At 41.3% G+C, this 20,863-nt stretch overlaps 1 protein-coding gene across 1 annotated transcript in view; it reads left to right on the top strand.

Moving 5' to 3' along the window:
* Nucleotides 1-20,863, top strand: part of LOC112117822 (bromodomain and WD repeat-containing protein 1-like) — a 106,456-nt gene that overhangs the window by 40,817 nt on the left and 44,776 nt on the right. The window contains exons 22-29 of the mRNA XM_026651675.1: nucleotides 5,715-5,950; nucleotides 9,500-9,692; nucleotides 11,613-11,738; nucleotides 11,876-11,983; nucleotides 12,422-12,546; nucleotides 12,682-12,764; nucleotides 16,095-16,206; nucleotides 20,110-20,171. Of these exons, the coding sequence (XP_026507460.1) occupies nucleotides 5,715-5,950; nucleotides 9,500-9,692; nucleotides 11,613-11,738; nucleotides 11,876-11,983; nucleotides 12,422-12,546; nucleotides 12,682-12,764; nucleotides 16,095-16,206; nucleotides 20,110-20,171 (1,045 nt within the window). The remainder of the gene's footprint in view (nucleotides 1-5,714; nucleotides 5,951-9,499; nucleotides 9,693-11,612; nucleotides 11,739-11,875; nucleotides 11,984-12,421; nucleotides 12,547-12,681; nucleotides 12,765-16,094; nucleotides 16,207-20,109; nucleotides 20,172-20,863) is intronic.

Here is a 20,863-nt window from a genome sequence, read left to right on the forward strand (position 1 = left end):
AAAAAAAAAATTTCCACTTTCTCACTTAAGTCTCTCCTGAATGTTGTCAAATTTTGTTTTTGAATGTCTACACAAATGTAGATTAAAATCTCCCATATAAAGTTCTAGCATGATTAGGCTACTTGAAGAAATCCATTCTCTGAAAACATCCTGGGATTAGGGGCTTTTTACCAACAATCAAGAAAGATGCTCAGTCAAGGGACCGGTGTGTGTGTTAGACAAAAAACCTTGCCAATATTCACTTCTTTACTCTTACTGAAATGATTGTTTTAAAAAAAGTGAAGCCACATTTTGTGTATGCTAAATACAAATATCTTGTTAAGGCAACGTTAAAGTTAAAAAGTTGATATTTGAATTACCATGGTGACTTTTATTATCAATCATAGAAACGTAGGCCTGGAAGGGACCTCGAGAAGGCAAGTCCAGTCCCCTGCACTGAGGCAGGACCAAGTAAATCTCGACCATCCCTGACAGGTGTTTGTCCAATCTATTCTTTAAAACCTCCAGTGTTAGGGGATTCCACAGCCTCCCTTGGAAATCTATTCCAGGGCTTAACGACCCTTATAGTTAGAAAATTGTTCCTAATATCTAACCTAATCTCCCTTGCTGTAGATTAAGCCCATTACTTCTTGTCCTAACTTCAGTGGTTATAGAGAACAATTGATCAGTCCTCTGTATAACAGCCATTAAATATTTAAAGACTGTTATCAGGCCCACCCCCCAGTTGTCTTTTCTCAAAACTAAACATGGCCAGTTTTTTTAAACCTTTCCCCATAGCTCAGGTTTTCTAGACTTCTAATCATTTTTGTTGCTCTCCTCTCGATTCTCTCCAGTTTGTCCACATCTTTCCAAAAGTATGGCACCCAAAACTGGACACTCTACTCCAGCTGAGACCTGACCAATGCCAAATAGAGTGGGACAATTACCTCCCCTGACTTACATACAACATGCTTGTTAATATTAACCTTTCACAACTGCATCACATTGACTCCTATTCAATTTATGATTCACGATAGCCCCCAGATCCTTTTCAGCAGTACTTACCACCAAGCCAGTTATTCCCCATTTTGTAGTTTTGCATTTGATTTTATCCTTCCTAAGTGAAGTACTTTGCATTTGTCTTCATTGAATTTCATCTTGTTGAATTCAGGCCAGCTCTCCAATTTATCATAAGAAGTGCATAAGATAAATTAAGGACTCAGAAATCAGCAAATACAAAAGCTAAGTAGTCTGATACCACACTTTCTCAAAGACAGTTTGTGAATGTAAGAATGTGTGGTGACATATATTGTTTTAATATGAGAAATGCAGAATTTTTATTTCCTGATGTGAGTCTTCAGTGCATATTAAGGATCTGTGAATAGTAAGTCCTTTACATTTAATTTCATAGGCTTGTAAAGGAAAAAGTTGGAAGATGTCCCCAGTAGTAGGGCTAATAGACAAGGGAAAGCACAGGCAAGTTTCACCTTTTAACGTCATAACTGTCTCCTTTAAGAATTTATAGGCGTGATTTGGCTAATGTCTGTTTTAAGCTATGTACATGTTTCTGTGTCCGTGCAGAAGACTTAGTGATCCCAGAGTTTGCCAACATTGTTCTTTGAGTAGATGCAGCCGTGTATTCCAAGTAGAGTGACAGCGCTCATGTTTGTAGCCTGTCCCTTGGCTATATGAGGTAGCGTTGTCCTGACTCATAGACTCATAGACTTTAAGGTCAGAAGGGACCAATATGGTCATCTAGTCTGACCCCCCGCATGATGCAGGCCACAAAAGCTGACCCCCCCACTTTCCCTTAACTCTGCTGTTGAAGTCTCCAGATCGTGATCTAAAGACTTCAAGTCGCAGAGAATCTTCCAGCTTGCGACCCCTGCCCTATGCTGCGGAGGAAGGCGAAAAACCTCCAGGGCCACTGCCAATCTACCCTGGAGGAAAATTCCTTCCCGACCCCAAATATGGCGATCAGCAGAACCCCGAGCATACAGGCAAGATTCTCTAGCCAGACCCTCATTTTACCAGCGATGGCCGTTATTGCCTAATTGATTAGAATCACGTAATCCCATCAAACCATTCCCTCCATAAACTTATCTAGCCTAATCTTGAAGCCAGAGAGGTCTTTCGCCCCCACCGTTTCCCTCGGAAGGCTGTTCCAAAATTTCACCCCTCTGACAGTTAGAAACCTTCGTCTAATTTCAAGCCTAAATTTCCCCACGGCCAGCTTGTATCCATTCGTTCTCGTGTCCACATTAGCACTGAGCTGAAATAATTCCTCTCCCTCCCTGGTATTTATCCCTTTGATATATTTAAAGAGAGCAATCATATCCCCCCTCAGCCTTCTTTTGGTTAGGCTAAACAAACCAAGCTCCTCGAGTCTCCTTTCATAGGAAAGGTTTTCCATTCCTCGGATCATCCTAGTTGCCCTTCTCTGTACCCGTTCCAGTTTCAGTTCATCCCTTTTAAACATAAGAGACCAGAACTGCACACAGTACTCCAAGTGAGGTCTCACCAGCGCCTTGTATAACGGAAGCAGCACCTCCCTGTCCCTACTAGAAATACCTCGCCTTATGCATCCCAAGATCGCATTAGCTTTTTTCACAGCCACGTCGCATTGCCGACTCATAGTCATCCTGCGATCAACCAGGACTCCGAGGTCCTTCTCCTCCTCAGTCACTTCTAACCTATGTGTCCCTAGCTTATAACTGAAATTCTTATTAGTCATCCCTAAATGCATCACCTTACACTTCTCACTATTAAATCTCATCCTATTACTATTACTCCAATTTACAAGGTCATCCAAGTCTCCCTGCAGAATATCCCGATCCTTCTCCGAGTTGGCAATGCCTCCCAACTTTGTGTCATCCGCAAACTTTATCAGCCCACTCCTACATTTGGTTCCGAGGTCAGTAATGAATAGATTAAATAAAATCGGACCCAGAACTGAACCTTGAGGAACCCCACTGGTGACCTCCCTCCAATCTGACAGTTCACCTTTCAGTACTACCCGCTGCAGTCTCCCCTTTAACCAGTTCCTTATCCATCTCTGGATTTTCCTATCGATCCCCATCTTATCCAATTTAACCAATAATTCCTCATGCGGAACAGTATCAAATGCTTTACTAAAATCGAGGTATATTAGATCCACCGCATTTCCTTTATCTAGAAGGTCTGTTACTTTCTCAAAGAAGGAGATCAGGTTGGTTTGGCACGACCTGCCTTTCGTAAACCCATGTTGTAATTAACCCATGTTGACCACTCTGTTTCCTTCTCACCACTTGTCAGCTGAAGTCGGAGCTCTGTGTGGTTCTCGCTTCACAACCTCGCAATTAGTTTTTTACTGTATATAATTAATAGTAGTATTAGTTAAAAGTTACAGTATATTGCATAGTGTTAGTGGCAGTGCTCCCCAGTGATGCCCTCACCTGGGTTCAAGCATTGCCATTTGTGGGGAGTGGAGATTCCTAACAGTGACCCCCACACATGGTGCTTGCTCTGCCTTGGCGAAGCTCATCTTAAGGAGCACTGTTTGATCTGCAGATCATTCAAAAAGAGGACTTACGTGGCACGGGACCTTTGCCTTAAGCGGCACCTGGTTGAGCAGTCCATGAGGCCTGACCCAGTACTGAAGCTTCTGACACCCCATCGGTAGAGGGGGGGGAAGGGCAGATGCCTCATACCATCAAGTTTGGTTGCAGGCATCTGTTGAGGCTGGTACCGATAAGAACAGTGCTGGTACTGACAGTGTCAGTGGTGTTGACGTACCAGGCTGCGGCAGACCTACTTTGCCCTTTGGTCCCATCCTCGCCACTGGTCCTCAACACCGACACAATCAACATCACAGATGGTTCCATGGAGGCTTTCTCCGCCCTTGATGTCAGCGCACCCGGGTGCTTCAGTACCGTTGTTTGCACCAAGACTGACCTTGCCTGCTGCATCAGTCTTTTCAGCACTAGTGTGGCAGATTACATTGGGGTCACCTATCTCGACCTTGTTCTGGGCTACAGACAAGTCGGATTGCCCATTGGAATCGCCCCTCCCATGTCTCCTAGGTCCTGGGACTCCTATGCTTCAGAGTCGGGCTTCTCGCCCTCCCACTCGAGGTCACCTGAAGAAGTCTGGAGACCACTGGTGGAGCAGTATGGCTACCAAAGTTGGCATGCGCCTCGAGGCCTGGATGGAGCCCCTGGCCTGGCGCCTACTGGCCCCCAATTCCTTACCCATACCAGTGGCCACCTTGGCCCCAGTGACAAGCCCCTTGTTCCTGGAGGTCTTGCTTGTTGTCAAAGTCAAAGCGAGATCCCCTTCTGATGCAGCATTAGGGGCTGCAGACCAGCCACAAGTCCAGATGCCTGCAGTTCCCCATCCCGTGGAGCAGCCAGAATTTCCTCGTCCAGAGACACTGTCCAGGGAGCAGGATCTGCCAGTAGTCCAGCCAACAGCCTCATCCTTGTCCCTGGATGGTACGGTTTTGCCTGGTTCATCCTCCCCTTCCACCCAGAGGACTTCAGGGCATACCAGGACCTGTTACGTCAGGTGGCTTTGTCACTGGATATTCAGGTGGAGTTTCTCCAGGAGAATACCCATAAACTCGTGGACATTCTCCAGTCCTCTGTCCCTGGGAGAGTGGCTCTCCCTATTAATGAGGCACGCCTTGGTATCACTGGTGGCCACGTGGTTGGAGAAGAGCTATTTTGTGCCAGTACAGAGATACAAAGGGTTTTATTCTCATCTGGCCCTGAACTCCCTGGTGGTCACAGCAGTAAATGACAGGGCTCAGCAGAGCAGATTCAAGTCGTCCTCCAAGGACAGAAACTCAGAGTGCCTAGATCTTCTAGGCAGGAAGATACACATCTCATCATCAGTGCAGATGAGGATTGCAAGCCAGCAAGTCCTGCTGGCCAAATATGACTTCCTCAATTGGTCGGCTATGGCCAAATTTAAGGAGCTTTCCAGGATGAATTTTGGTTGTTTTGTTGCTGAGGGCTGCTTAGTGGTAAAAAGTCATTGCAATCTGCCCTTCATGTGACGGACACTTTGTCAGGGCGATGGCCTTGGAAAATTACTATGAGGAGGACTTCCTGGCTCCAGAACTCAGGAATTGCACTGTATGTCCAGCAAGCTATTGAGGACTTGCCGTTCAATTATAAGACCTTGTTTTTGGCCAAGACTGATGAAACCCTGCATTCCTTTAAGGCTTCATGGGCTACCCTAAGGTCGCTGGGGGTGTATATGCCACCTGCGTAGAGACACCGTTACGGGGCGCAGCAACAACAGCCATACAGGCCACAGCACCCCTTCCCCCCAAGACAGTGAGCCTACCCCAGGAGGAGGGATAAGTCTCACAAGAGGAAGCACTCGAGCTCGGGGCCTGGCCTCTCTGCACACCCTCCTTGGACATCTGCTAAACACCCATTTTGACTTGTTGTCTAGAGCCCTGTTCCAGTTGTTGTGTTTTCTCCCTTGTCATCCACCCGTTCCTTTGGGGACAGGCTGTCCCGCTTTTACAATGCCTGGGTCTTGATAATGTCTGACCACTGTGTCCTACGCACTGGCAGATCAGGTTTCGCCATCCAATTTGTCTCCACACCCACACCCCCTCTCCATCCCTCTTTAAGGGCCCCTATCATGAGATGCTGCTCTTCAAGCAGGTCAGCTCTCTGGTAGCATTGGGAGTGGTGGAGGAGGTTCTGTGAGAATGCCATGGTTGCGGGTTTTACTCCCAGTATTTCCTGATACCGAAATCCAAGGATGGGATGAGGTCTGTCCTTGACCTCCGTGAACTCAACAAATTCATCAAGCACATGAAGTTCTGTGTGGTCATTCTATCAGCTATCCTCCCTGTTTTGTCTCAGAATGACTGGTTCACTGCTGTGGAGTTTGCAGATGCCTACTTCCATGTGGCCATTCTGCCGAGTTACAGGAAGTCTCTTTGCTTAATGGTAGGAGACTGCCACTTTCAGTACACAGTTCTCCTGTCTGGGCTCTCTTCTGCCCCCTGGGTTTTCACCAAATGAATGGCAGTGGTCATGGCGTACCTCAGGAGGAAGAGAATCCAAATCTTCCCCTACCTTGATGACTGGTTGCTGAAAGCAGCTCCAGAGAGGAGGTTTTCGCCCACACCGACACCACACTATGCTTACTCGACCATTTGGGTCTCAATATAAACACCGTGAAGTTGACCTCCACTTCCACTCCCCAAATAGTTCATTGGGGCCCTGTTAGATTCCATGAGGCCAAGAGCGTTCCTGCCGACCAACTGCTTTCAGACGATTCACTAGCTGTGCCTCAGTTTGCAATCACAACCGTCCACCACAGTCTGCGTGTGCCTGAGCCTGTTGGGCCGCATGTCCGCACATAGTCCACCTTGGCAGATGTGGCTCAGGATGGTTTACCGCCCTGCCCTACATTCTCTAGGCAGGTTGGTTCGCCTTCCTCCATCAGTCCTGCAGTCCTTACATGGAGATTCCCACCAGAGCAATGTGGGCAAGAGGTCCCCTTTGCTCAGCCTTCTCTGACGAAGTCATTGGTTACCGTCGTGTCCCTTCTGGGTTGGGGAGTGCATCTGGACTTGCTGCAGTTGCAGGATCTGTGATCAGAATAGGAGGCCTTACTCCATATCAGTGTGTTGGAGCTTCAGGCCATCCACAATGCGTGTTATGCTTTCCAGGACCAGATCAGGCATTTAGTGGTTCACATACTTAAGGACAATACCACCACAATGTATTATATGAACAGATAAGGGGGAGCTCACTCCAGATCATTCTGCCTGGAGGCGATCAACATGTGGCAGTTCTGTATTGAAGAGACATCACCCAGATAGCTATTCACGTATCAGGGGTCAAGAACTGTCTTGCCGATCATCTCAGCAGAGTTTACTTCCCAACCATGAGCGGTCCTTAAAGACAGAAGTCCTTTGGCTGATGTTCGCAACATGGGGCGTTCCCACAATTTCCCTCTTTGTGACGAGGGAAAACAGAAAGTGTTGCCTAGTCTGCTCTCGAGAGGGACTCATCCTGGGTTCTCTCTCTGATGCTTTCCACTGCAGCTGGAAGTCGGCTCTGCTGTATGCATCCCTTCCTATCCCGGTCCTTCCCCAGGTCATCACCAAGCTGAAGATGAATTGAGCCAGACTCATCCTCATTGCCCTGGCGTGACTGAGGCAGCACTGGTTCTCAGATCTCCTCGCTCTGTCAGTTCAGCCTCCCATGCTGCTTCCTCTTCTTCCCAACCTCCTCACAAAGGACTACGTCTACACTGCATTCAGTGATCAGCTCATTGCACCTTTATGGCATGGCTGAATGAGGAGGATGGGTGTTGCTGGGAGGCCGTACAACAGGTCCTACTTAATAGTAGGAAGCTTTCTACTAGAACACCCTACTTGGCAAAATGGAAGAGGTTTTCCATATGGTCCTTGGCCCATGGGGACCCATCCAGCAGAGGCTTCCATCCAGGACATCTTAGAGTACCTGTTACATCATCAGGAATTGGGCCTAGCACTCAATTGTCTGAGAATGCACTTAGCAGCAATATCAGTGTTTCATCCACCTACCCAAGGGAAATTGGTTTTTTCCAGTGCCAAGGTGACACGATCTCTGAAAGGGCTCCTCCGCCTGCATCCTCCAGTCCGAGAGCCGGATCCCTTGTAGGACCTGAACACTGTTTTAGCGGCTCTAATGGGGCCTCCATTCGAGCCCCTTGCTTCCTGTCTGCTGCCTGTTCTGTGTCAGAAAACTGCATTCTCGATAGCCATTACCTCTGTCAGGAGGGTGTGTTAGTTACAGGCCCTAATGGCTGGGCCTCCTTAGACTCAGTTCTTCAGGGACATAATTACGCTTCAGCCACTCCCAATGTGTGTATCCAAGGTGGTCTCTGTTTCATTTGAACCAAGCGATGTATTTGCCTGTATTTTTCCCTAAGCTGCATTCTTCCATGGAGTGACAACGCCTCCATATCCTTGACATTAGATGCTGTCTATCCTTCCATCTGAACAGGACTGAACAATTTCGGGCTTCACTTCACCTGTTTATATCACGTACAGACGGTATGAAAGGACAAGCTGTCTCTGAGCAGACCATCTCTAGATGGCTAATGTATTGCATTAAGACTGCATATGAGATAGCATCGGCTATGCCTCCTCAGCTGGTATGGGGACATTTGATCAGAGACAGGCAATGTCAGTGGCATTCCCAAATGACATGTCCATATTGGACATCTGTAGGGCAGCCACGTGGTCGTCCGTGCATACATTTATGGATCATTGTGTGATCACCACTTCTTCCAGAGCGGACAATAATATTGGAAGAGTGGTCCTGCGATCCTTGCTCAGGTAGACTGAGCCCTGCCTCTGGATGGAGGTACTACTCCCTAGTCACATACTTAGAATACATGTCTGCATCTACTCGAAGAAGAAACAGTTACTTGCTGTAACTGTGGTTCTTTGTGATGCGAGGCAGACTTGTATTCCACGACCCACCCTCCATCCCCTCTGCATTGGTGTCTTTTCCTGGGCTTTCGGTGTAAAGGAATGGGGGGGGGGGGGTCGGAGCGGTGCTGCCTCAGATAGCCAAGGAAAGGGCTACAGGCATGAGCACCATCCCTCCTATGGGTATTGCTAGGCAAAAGTCTGGTGCTCCACTGTGCACGGAGCACGAGACTTGGAATAAACGGCTGCATCATATTTTGAAGAACCACAGTTGCTGTAAGTAACTGTTTCTTTTTACTACTAATCCAAACTTCTTCTAAATTGGCCTGATTTCTAAGCCGTCGTGAAATCCATAGTTTAACAATTATAAATGTTTGATAACAGCAGACTTGTCTTCAAAAGTATGCACTTAGTTAGCTGCACACAATGTGCACTGTATATCTTAAAGTCTGTGCCTATAAGCTTAATAAAAATTTACATATATTTAGTGTGGCATATTCTGATTCTCAAACATCGTTAAATCAAACATAATTTTTTCAAAACTGTTCTCATCCTCAGGGATGACTGTCCATGCCAAGTTACAGCTGTTTTTGTTGGAATCCTGTCTAACAATAATAAGCTATGGTTAGCATGTCTTTTAGAAAAGGAAAGTGTTTTGTTTTTTAAACGGTCAATGAAATAAGAGATGTCTGAAAGTATGTATCTTCTGTTGCCTATGAGTAGGCAGGATGCTCCTATTTATTGGAATCCTGCTTCTGAAATACAGTAAAGGAACACATTAAATGTTGTACAGAATTTCTATAAGGACAAAAATGTCATAGTTGCATGCTAGTGACTGAAGAATTAGTGCCATAAGTTAAAATGCTAGCCAAAGTGAAGGAATTAGAAATTCTTTTGAAATGTATCGCAGCAATTAAACCTTCCTCTACTCCTCCTGACAACCTCCAAAACCACTGAAGAACTGGACAGTGGAAAGGGAACTTTATATCTACAAATATTGTTAGAATTCATTTAACATTCTTAACTAATTGTCAGCTGTTTGAATATCTAAATTCCATTTGTTTCCATTATTTTCCCCATGAACAGTGACTCTTCAAGTAGATATTCTGACTGGATAGCTGATGCAGGGATAAATCTCAAGCCTCCTGTACGAACATCTCGACGCAAAGCTATCAGATATTGTAGTACTTCAGAAGATGAAGTATCAGCAGAGAAATCTTTTCCTCCAAAGAGGAGAAGAAAAAGAAGGAAAAAACCGAAACCGAAAAAGCAGGAAGAGGTATTATACTGTTAATTCCTTCTATTCACTTAATTCTTCATCGATATCTCTTTTTATGTTTTAAATCTCTTGTACCTGGAAGTTTATGGAGTTTGTATACTTTACCTCCGTATTAGGCAGAGGTGTTTGTGATATTACTAACTATGGTTGTCTTAAAGTTAACCTTGGGCTCCTTCCCCTTTTCAAAAATTCCCCCCTCCCAGCAACATTACATTGTCTAATTACATTTTATGGACTTCGCTTTACAACAGGTAACTAAAGCCTCCGCACTCTTATGGGGTCCAAACAGATGGTTTTTCTTACCCTTTACCACTTTTATAGCAGCTTTGAATACAAAAGCAAGGAATGCACATATTTAAGGGTTTTATTTGTTTAGATTTTAGAATACTTTTGGTGCTTTTCTGAATTTTAAAACAGTTTTTGATACAAAAACATCTAAAAACAAATTAATTGAACTGCCATTTAATATCCTCAACACAAACCTTTCCATATCCAGCTGATCCACTCTTATAAGCTTGCCACTGTTTCTCAGTGCCCATTTGAAAAGTCGGATGCCTAGAAGGCCAGAAATCTGGGTTTGGGAGACCTGTGACTCTGGAATTTAATTCTTCTACAAAATGTCTTAATTTTCATTGATGGGACTCCAGCTCTGACATCTCCACTGATTACAGTTGTAGTAGTATTACGTTAGAGAGCAGATGTGTCTTCCTTGGTAACCAGCTCCCAAACCATTTAAAGCTTTATTGTTTAAAACCAACACTTTACTGGCTGCGAATAAGTTTCCAGAGAGTTTAAAGGCAGATAAGACTGTCTGCATACTGTACTGCTTAATAGACAGGTGATTGCATTCTGCACCAGCTTCACTTTCTGAATCTTTTAAAGGTATGCCTCACAGAGAATGCACAGTAGTAATTCAACAGGCCTAGAATAACCAGGGCAAATTCTGCATCCAAAGTGAAGTCACATTCTCCTAGTCAAACATCACATGGTTCACCATACTTGATATGGGATAGGAACTTTTTTAATAAATTAAAGAAAATAACTGGTTAGAACCTCAGCCCTATCACCAAAGGGATGTAAATAATCATTCATTTAAACAACTTAAGTCTTCAAAACAGCACAAGTATTAAATGGTTTATAGGCCTTGTGCTGGCCCTCTGCACAGAGGGGGAATTTTACCCTGAATTCCTTGGTAAATTCTAAAGTGGTGGAAAATAGCATTCTGTAATAATGTGGAGAACTGGAATCTTTAAGCGCTTCAGGCAGTTTTGCAACTCTTGTAGCCAGGGGACTGGTGGTAAAAGAGTGCCTTTCAAATGTATGATGTCATACAATATAAAATATATGATGATCTATTCGTAAGTCTGTTTTTCTCAAAGAATTACTTTGATTATATAATCACCTTTGATTCTGAATATTAGTTTTGAAGTGGCAGATACATAATAACTTGGAATTTCTTTGCTTTAAGCTACACTTGGTATACATTTAAATAGTCTGAAGGTTTTCTGTTTAATAAAATGACATATATACATAATCAATATGTAGTTGCCAGACAGTGCACAATAGAATAGTAGTTTCAAAAATTAGACAAGTCTTTTGACAGTCACGTTAAGAACTACCATGCAGCTCTGAGAGAACTGTGCCCTACAAGTTTATTGGGAGTAGAATACTTTATGGTTGACCTACTTAATGATGACAATGGAAGAACTGCAAATATAGGAAGAACCAGAATACCAAACTTGAGTACCAAAATGTGGGCTTTAGGAGATTTTTGGTCTTAAGGTCTTGTATAGAGCTTAATTTATTATTGTTTCATGGTATTAATTTTGTGTAGACTTTAGAAGAAATTCTTGGATAACAAGTTTTCATGACACTGCACCAAGAACATAATTTCTAATGTATAACTATCCTGTTTATCAGAATGTGCAGAATAGTACTCCCACACAGCCAGTAAACGAAGATGTGTTATATGACTACCATCCTCCTGTTTGGATAACTGACACAGCACTTCGAAAATCTCCTTTTGTTCCCCAAATGGGAGATGAGGTGAGAGCTTTTATCAAAAAGTGCTATAAAATTTTAGATTAACTAAAAGTTAATATAGCAACTGACACTAAATATAGAAAAACATGTACTTTAGTGTTTCAAGTAAATAATTATTTGGTGGATTTTTATTTTTACAGGTAATATATTTTCGACAAGGTCATGAAGCTTATATTGAAGCAGTCAGAAAAAATAATATTTATGAACTGAACCCCCACAAGGAGCCATGGAGAAAAATGGTCCTTAGGGTAAGAATATATTGAAGTTGTTACATGTTCAATACTGATAATGTGTGTTTAACAGTTTACATTAGCATTTTAAATTCTTTGTATAAATATAACTAGTGAGGACTTAGCTAGGTAACTTCCCATTAATGTTTTCCTACTAACATAAAGGAGGAAGAAAGCTTTCTTCAGTCATCAAAGAAACCTTCAAAATTGCCCATGGGAGGCCTGGACTTCACTGAAATAAAAACATAAATCTTGATCTTTAAAAAGGGTACAGACTCTATGTAAGGATTTGGTTGTCTCCCAATAAAACCTCATATACAGTATTTAACAATATTGGCTTTTTGAGGGCTAAAACTATTCAGATATTTTATGTAATAAAACTAAACTAGAGATTGTGCCTCTAGCATAGGGCTGAAACTTAATGGAATTTGTTGCTTTCATTTTTGTTTGTTATAGGATCAAGAATTGGTAAAAATTGTTGGGATACGATATGAAGTTGGTCCTCCTACACTGTGTTGCCTGAAGCTTGCCTTTATAGACCATGCCACTGGAAAACTTTCAGACAAATCATTTTCTCTCAAGTATGTGTTTCTCTGCTGAAAGCGTATGCTAGATAAATTTTTTTTTAAAGACCTATTTCTTAGTTTTTTCCTCTACACAACATAGCATAATATAATATGACACACAAATGAAAGCTAATTTTATTTTTTATCTAGATACCATGATATGCCAGATGTCATTGACTTTCTTGTATTGCGTCAGTTTTATGATGAAGCACGACAAAGGAATTGGCAAGCTTGTAAGTCTTCACCTTCCAAGTGTCTGGCAATATAGTTTTAGAATACAAACATTTTCCATTGTGGCTAGCTTCTGAGAATGTTATGTACAATTCATTTGTGTTGACATTGATTTAAAAGGCTCTGTGTGGCTTGTGTCCTGACTATCAGAGACTTCCAACAACTCTCCACCATCAAATGCTCCACTGTTGCACTTGAGGTCAGCTGAGACCCTTTTGCAAACAGTTTCTAGAGATTTGAACATCTGAATGCTGGAGTTAGACATTGGAGAGACCTGGACTATGAAATGGAGTTCGTTGCCTCCTAAACTCTTTGGTATGCTAGAACCAGGGTCTGGTCTTCAATTCATAGTGTTAAGGCTTATCTGTTTTTTCAGGCATTTGCCTCCATTGTGGTTGAAGTCATACAAGTTTTTATATATTGTAGAATACTCAGCACCTTTAGTGGTGCATGCTTTCTACACTGAAACATATATTAACATCTTGTTATTTGCATGCTAGTATATGTTTGGATTTTAGAGCTTACTGTGAATGATAATGTACATTACTTTGTGTAGTAGGTTATTTTTCTTTTATCTAGTGTCTGTTTTTTAAAGTAGATATTTATACTTTTAAACCAAAATATACTATTGGAGGTCAGACTAGATGATCATGATGCTCCCTTCTGACCTTAGAGTCTGAGTCTATTCATTAGTTTCCTCCCCGGTAATTCCATCCTCACAAAACATAACACTGCTCTACAGCCAAAATGCTTCTGAAATAAATGTAGTCGAACTTTACTAATTCTGGGTCACTGAGAACGAAAATGATTCTTAAAATTGTTGATTGGCTCTAGTTTTCAAGATATGCTATTGGGTCAGTATATACGACCCTTGACTTGGGAATGGCGGAGGATAAGTAAGTTATAAAGGGAAGAGATCTTAATTTAAACCAGATATGACTAAAATACATCTTTGACTGGATCTATGAATAAATCTGACTGGGTTTGGACAGTACTTGCTTTTTAGGCAAAACAATGAATGATGCAATCTGAAGCTGGTATTGCGTCATACATGATATGAATTGCATCATGTTATTCCTAGAAGTCATGGATGATGCAATCATAACGAAGCTTACATCACTCTGCTGAACAAATTGCCCTATATCAGCTCTAGAAATCATACAGTGTCGTGCTCTCTTATTTGTCAGTGTTTGATTTTGCAAAGGGACACATTTCTGTTTAGCCAAAGTGAGCAGAGATGCCTCGTACTTGTGTGAACAGTGCAGATAACTTCTGCTATGTTTGTGGTGAAGTGACTTTTGCATCACAAAAGCGCAGTATAACCACTATGGTTAAGAAAGCCTATCACCTTTATTTTGGCTGCAAAATTGGAGATCAGGACAAGAGGTGGGCCCCACACATATGCTGCAACACTTGTGCAACAAATCTTCGCCAGTGGTTGAACAGGAAAAGGAAATCTATGCCTTTTGCAGTGCCAATGATTTGGAGAGAGCCAACAGATCATACCAGCAATTGTTACTTCTGCATGGTGCCCCCAGTTGGGAAAGGTGTGTCAAAGAAGAAAAAGGGGACTATGTATTATCCAAACATTCCATCAGCTATACGCCCAGTACCCCACGGAGAAGGACTGCCGGTTCCTGATGCACCAGAATCATTCTCACTTGAGTCAGACGAGGAAGAGGATGAAACTTCTGGTCCTGAACCATCAATGTCATAGGACCCACATTTTCTCCCATCCTCCTCCTCTGAACCACACCTCAGAACACAAGGTGAACTCAATGACCTTGTCAGGGATTTGGAAGTACCCAAGAGTAAGGCAGAGCTGTTGGGCTCCAGACTACAGCAGTGGAATCTCCTGGCAGGTGATGTTAGGGTTTCCATGTTCCGTGACCGTCAAAAGGATCTTGTCCCATTCTTCTTCATGGAAGGTGATCTTGTAGCCTGCAACAACATCGATGGTGTGATGGCAGCCCTCAACATCGTTCACGATCCAGATGAGTGGAGACTGTTCATTGATTCATCGAAGACGAGTCTTAAAGCTGTTTTACTGCATAATGGCAATGTTTTGGCATCAATTCCAGTTGGTCATGCAGTCCATATGAAGGAAACCTATGACAACATGAAACAACTTTTGAGGTGCATAAACTATGACCAACATCAGTGGCAGCTTTGTGGCGATTTGAAGGTTGTTGCTCTCTTGCTTGGTCTGTAGACTGGATACACAAAGTACTGCTGTTTTCTCTGCGAATGGGATAGTCGTGCAAGAGATTCCCACTACAACAAGAAAGATTGGCCACTCCGACAGTCATTGGAGCCTGGGAGGAAAAGTGTTCAGCATCCACCACTTGTTGAATCAAGGAAGATTTTGTTACCACCCTTACACATCAAGCTGGGTCTGATGAAGAACTTTGTCAAGGCCATTGACAAAACACAAGCAGCTTTCAAGTACCTCCGTGGAAAATTTCCAAGGTTAAGTGAAGCTAAGATAAAGGAAGGTGTCTTTGTTGGTCCTCAGATTCATGAACTTCTTCGAGATGATACATTTGACCATGCACTGCGTGGCAAGGAAAAGACGGCATGGAAAGCTTTCCAGTTAGTGGCAATAAATTTTCTCGGAAACAACAAGGCAGACAACTACAGGTTGTTGGTGGAAAACCTCCTCAAGGCATACAAAAGCCTTGGTTGCAACATGTCACTAAAGATACATTTTTTGCACTCTCATCTAGATTTTTTTCCACCGAACTGCGGAGCAGTGAGCGACGAGCACGGCGAGCGATTTCACCAGGACATTGCAACAATGGAGAAAACGCTATGAGGGCAAATGGAGCCCATCAATGCTTGCAGACTATTGCTGGACAGTGACAAGAGATGCTCCATTTAATGTATACAAGAGACAAGCCAAGAAGCACCGAATAGACACTGAATAGGACTAAACTATGTACATAATAGTTTTTTGCCTTTTGTTTCATAATAAATTTTATTTATATAACCCTTTGGCTGATTTTTAAAGTGTTACATAAACAGGACAGGTGAAATATCATGTAAAGCAACCATAAACACATGAAAAGACCTAGGTTTACAATTTATGATTAAAACTCTACTATCTACACAATATACATAGACATAAAATGTAAAAACTTAAACATCTTAGAAACAGTAGCCAATCAGTTGTTTTAATTGTCATATTTGAATTCAGCACATCAAAATACATAATAATAGCACATTTTATCTCTGAAGCAGACGACTTCTCAAAAATTGTAGACCAGTGTAATTAAAATCTTTTGGTTACCAGAATATGTATCTGAGTGGGGAAATGGTTCTTTCTCTTACAGTTGATAGATTCCGATCTATTATTGACGATGCATGGTGGTTTGGAACAGTGTTGGGTCAAGAGCCATATCAGCCACAGTATCCAGATAGTCACTTTCAGTGTTACAGTGTTAAGTAAGTACAGAGGCTTTTAAAATGTTTATTTACACAGTATAAATCATGGCTTATATTGGTGGGCTGTAGGTGTAAGAATGCACAAAATGTTGTTGGTTGAAAACCTAAAGCTCCGTTAGCAAACCGTCTCTTAAGCACTATGTGAATGTATTGCCAAAATGCAGTAACTTTTTCATGAATAGTAACTTGCTAAACACAAATTGTATTCTATATTTGTGAAAGAGAGGAACCTCCTATTTTCTGTAATAACTTACAAATTATGGGTTACTGAATCTTCTCCATGGAACAGCCAAGGAAGATGTCTTTTAAAAAACAACAACAACAAAAACCCACACAGCTTCAGTAGTCCAAACTAACACAATGGAAATTAATTATTTTGGATTTAAATATTTGTGGGTTTGTACTGGGGCATGGAAATGTTTAGTTTCTGTATTCGTTCTGTACAGATCTTGCCAGCTTTATATGTATTAATATTCAAATATTGACTCTGGAACAAAATTGACTAAGATATGCTCATATATATTCTTAAACTTAATTTTAATATGTAAAATGGTATGTAGTGTGCAAACCCACTGAGTGGCAGATATGGAAATAAAAATATTTTTGGAAGCAAAGTACATCTCAAAGTATTTAATTTTAATATTGATTCCCATGTAGTTTAAAATCCAAAATATGTTTGTCATGTGCTAGTCAGCCTCCTTTATCATTGCAGTAGTTTTTGTTCTTGGAAAGGACTAGTGTATGGAGCTGCTTTTTGGTCTCTCATTCAGTGACATTTGCAACATATGTGAGAAGACTCTACAGCTGTCAGCCTTCATTTCTGTCTTCCCCCTCCATACTACAACCATGTTAAATCTGTAATGTATGTGCTAGCTTACAACAGGGTAAGGTTTGAGCAGCTCTGCTTTACCCAGCTGCATGCATGTTAATCAGCTATGCAGTTATGTATGTGCTGCATACAAAAATCTTCTGTCACTTCTTATACTCAAAAGGATCCTGTGCTTCTATCCATAAAGGAAATTTCCTGCTCTGTTAGCAGTTCTTTCTTTTTATTTAATCATCTTTGCATGCTGTTTCAGCTCCTCTAAACTTCCTTTTCTTTCTGCTATCAGTAAGGTATATGCAGCTAAATCACTGTTATAATGGGTCAAAATGTTCAGAGAAATGGTGTTCTGTCCCCAGCTCTGCCCACAAGCTACTTTTTTGCTTTGACTAAACACCAGATTAGTAGCCAGTAGTATCAACAGATGTATAATGCACAAATAATTAGTGGGGCCTCACAGCAGCACCATAATTTGACATGTGGTTAGTGTACCCTTCAATCCATTAAAGATGCCAGACCACAGAATGCAGGGTCCATGATATCCATCGGCTCCATAGATCTGCAATTACCTATATTTCTTTATGGGCCTTTGAAACCCTGCTTTCCCCGACCCCCAGTTCTTCATTTGAAATACCACTTATTTACAAAAGGCTAATAGCAGAGGAGAAATGCAGCAATATCAAAGTGGCTGAAATTGCTGTGTGACTATACTTGTCCTCTGTAGACCACCATGGGATGAATTGGACCAGCTCATGGTAGCTTGGCAAGTTAATAGTGGGGTTTTTTGGATATGGGGTCTTGTGTTCGGCATCTGGGAAGCTAAGAAAGTTGCTTCAGTTTAATTAAATAGATTTTAAAGACAGTTTTAAACTGATGCAAACTCCTACATGTGGACGCTTTTTAAAATCTGTTTACATCTGGTTTATACCAACTTAACTTTGTATCCATTTAATTTTTTTTAACTGATTTAGTTAGTTATAGGGTGAGCTGCACCTCTGTCCATTTGTGATCTCTGAGTATGCCCCCCTCAGGTGTTAAGCTTTGTGTCTTTACCTGTGTTTGGGGTGGAATTTTGCAATTTCCCCATTCTTAGACCAGGAGCTAGTTACAGTACCCTTTGTATCAAAGGTCATTAACAGGTGTTCCTGGGTTTGAGAATATGATATTCTTCCCTTCAGGAGCTTGTGACCAAACAACCTTATTAAAATAAAAGTCTCGTTTCTTTAGCAGTCAGAGCAAAGTTTTAGAGAAAAAAGGATATTAAAACAATCTACGTGCATGTCTATCTTACCTGAAGTCCTCCTATTCCATGATGCAGACCTAGACAGGCATGGCTTCTCCAGACAGCCCCAACTGGCTCCTGCGTCTGTCTGATATTCCCCCACCCCAGATGTTTTTAACACTTGATGAGCTTTGTTCCCTTGTGTTTGCGGGGCCTCAGTCATTCTTGGTAAAATCCAATTTTGTAGACTGGACAGTCAGTCACCAAAGGCAGTAGCTCTGGCATTGTCCCTTAAATTATAAGTGTTCATTGATAGGTAGTTGTGTTGAGCCATTCTTCCCATTCATGCCTGAATCCAGACAATTCTGAGTTTAAAAAAAAAAAAAATTCATAAAGTAAACAGCATCTCAATAACCAAACCAGCATATAGTATTCATAAATATCACAAGTTAGTTCCATATTATTCACATAGATGTAAAACAGTTGAAAGTTCTATAAGTAGACAGTGCTTTTCCCAAAGGCTGGTCTAAACAGTTTTCGTACCAATTTAAGTGTATTGTTTTACTGGCATTGGTTTTTAAACCAATATAACCCTAATATATAAAGAGCTTATATTGAAATAAGTTATACTGATAAATGTACTTAAGTATTGGTATAATTGCATCCATACTAGGGGTTTCTAAACCAATATAATTAAATTGGTACAAAAACTGAGTAAGCAAGCCCTAAGAAGTCTATAGCTTCTATGGTTGCAAAGTAAACCTTCAAACAAACGGAGTGCAAACTGAACAGTGATGTCTGCTTAAGTCTGCAGACAGCTTAAAATAATTCTGAGAATTGTAGATTGCCGTGTTCAGCTAAATGGGTGTTGGTTACAACACCTAACTATGGTAATTTAAAATCAACATTGTTAGCTATTACATTGCTAATCAAGGCATAAAAAAAACTATACAGTCTGCAGGAATTTAAATTACTCTCATATTCAATTAAGTGAATATACTATTCGATGTGAACCAGACTAACTATTGCTTCCGTCTTCTCCCTGTTTGCCTCCAATCCTATCACTTTATTTCTTCTTTTCCTTTTACTTTGTGCTATTAGCATGCTGCTCCCCATGACCGCAACAGTCTTTGTGCTCCACCAAACACCCCATTTCTTGGTCTGCCTTCCTCCAAATCCCTCTGTACTTCCATTTCTTAAAACAATCCTCCTCCATTGACAGGAATATTTGCACTGTCCTTTTTGTGTACTAGTACCTTGATCTTGTTTGTTGTGTCTTATTTAGAGTGTAAACTCTTTGTAGCAGCGCGTATATGATCTGTTTGTAAAGTGCTGTGTGAATTTATGGTGCTATGTAAATGTTTTAAAAGTAGGTAAACTGATTGCTGTTGGCTTTGCTGATTCAGAATTTTAACTATTCAGCAAAGCTGTTGCAAATTTTCCTTCAAACCTTCCAGTATTTCCTGGGTGCTCGCTTCTGTTTACTTTAAATACCTTGTGAAAATTTCTGACATAAGCTTCAGACTGGTGTGTGCTTTTGACATATTTTGTTTGAAATGTTCTTGGTTTGTAACCTAGAGAGACATTTTCTTTGTCTTCTCATTGATATAGTAGGAGATCAGTTAAGCATTACCTGGAGTAGGAGCACTGTTGTAATTTAAAGCTTTTAAACCAAACTAAGTTTGCAGTAGATTTGCCTCTAAGAGGGCTTGGTTTGCTCCCTCCTTCCTATATATTTATATTGCAAATTTAGTTATGTTTAAAATCAAAGGAAAAATTCCTTACATTTGTTTGCAGGGAAACACTTATACATGAACATAGTTTAACTTTTTTGTTAATTTGCTTGTTGTTTAAACAGATGGGACAATGGTGAAATTGAAAAGCTTAGCCCATGGGACATGGAGCCAATTCCTGATAATGGTATGTGAAAATGAATTAAAAGCCTCTCATCCTCTTGTCTATCTCCAAAATCATTTGTTTCATGCAAGTGGTAATACTAGTCTTGATATTTTCTTATATGGTCCCTGTTACCATAGTACCTGAGTATAGTCTTATTTTATTATTGTAGGACACTGTCATTTTTCATATGATCTTAAGGGTGGAATTGATATAATGGCATAGATATTCTATTACAGTTAAAGATGTGATAGTTTCCATTAAAACTGGTTTTGAGAGGATGAAAGTGGAAGGAGGAAATTTGTTTTCACTTTAAAATCTCCGAATCTGGATATTAGGCTAGTTTTGGACTATTCCATGTCTTTTTCCATAAATTCTCCCCCCTCCCCCCCATTCCTCAAAATCACTTGTGGGGAAGGGAAATGGCTGAAGTATGTAGATCACAAAACTTTTAAGTACTCCTATAGATCAAAATGTATATTCTATTTTAAAAACAAATAGGGAGACAAGTGGAACCAGTCATGAAGCATAGAATCCTGTGGCTGTTGTCAATTTTCTGCAAAGGAGCCTTTGTAACTTTTGTTGTAATTCATAGATTCCATGGCCAGAAGGGACCATTGTGGTAATCTAGTCTGACCTCCTCCATAACATAGGCCATTGAACTTCCCCAAAATAGTTCCTAGAGCATATCCTTTAGAAAAACATCCAATTTTGAT

Source organism: Terrapene carolina, unplaced genomic scaffold, assembly GCF_002925995.2.
Source record: "Terrapene carolina triunguis isolate 2854851 unplaced genomic scaffold, T_m_triunguis-2.0 Scaffold31, whole genome shotgun sequence".
Classification (NCBI taxonomy): domain Eukaryota; kingdom Metazoa; phylum Chordata; order Testudines; family Emydidae; genus Terrapene; species Terrapene triunguis.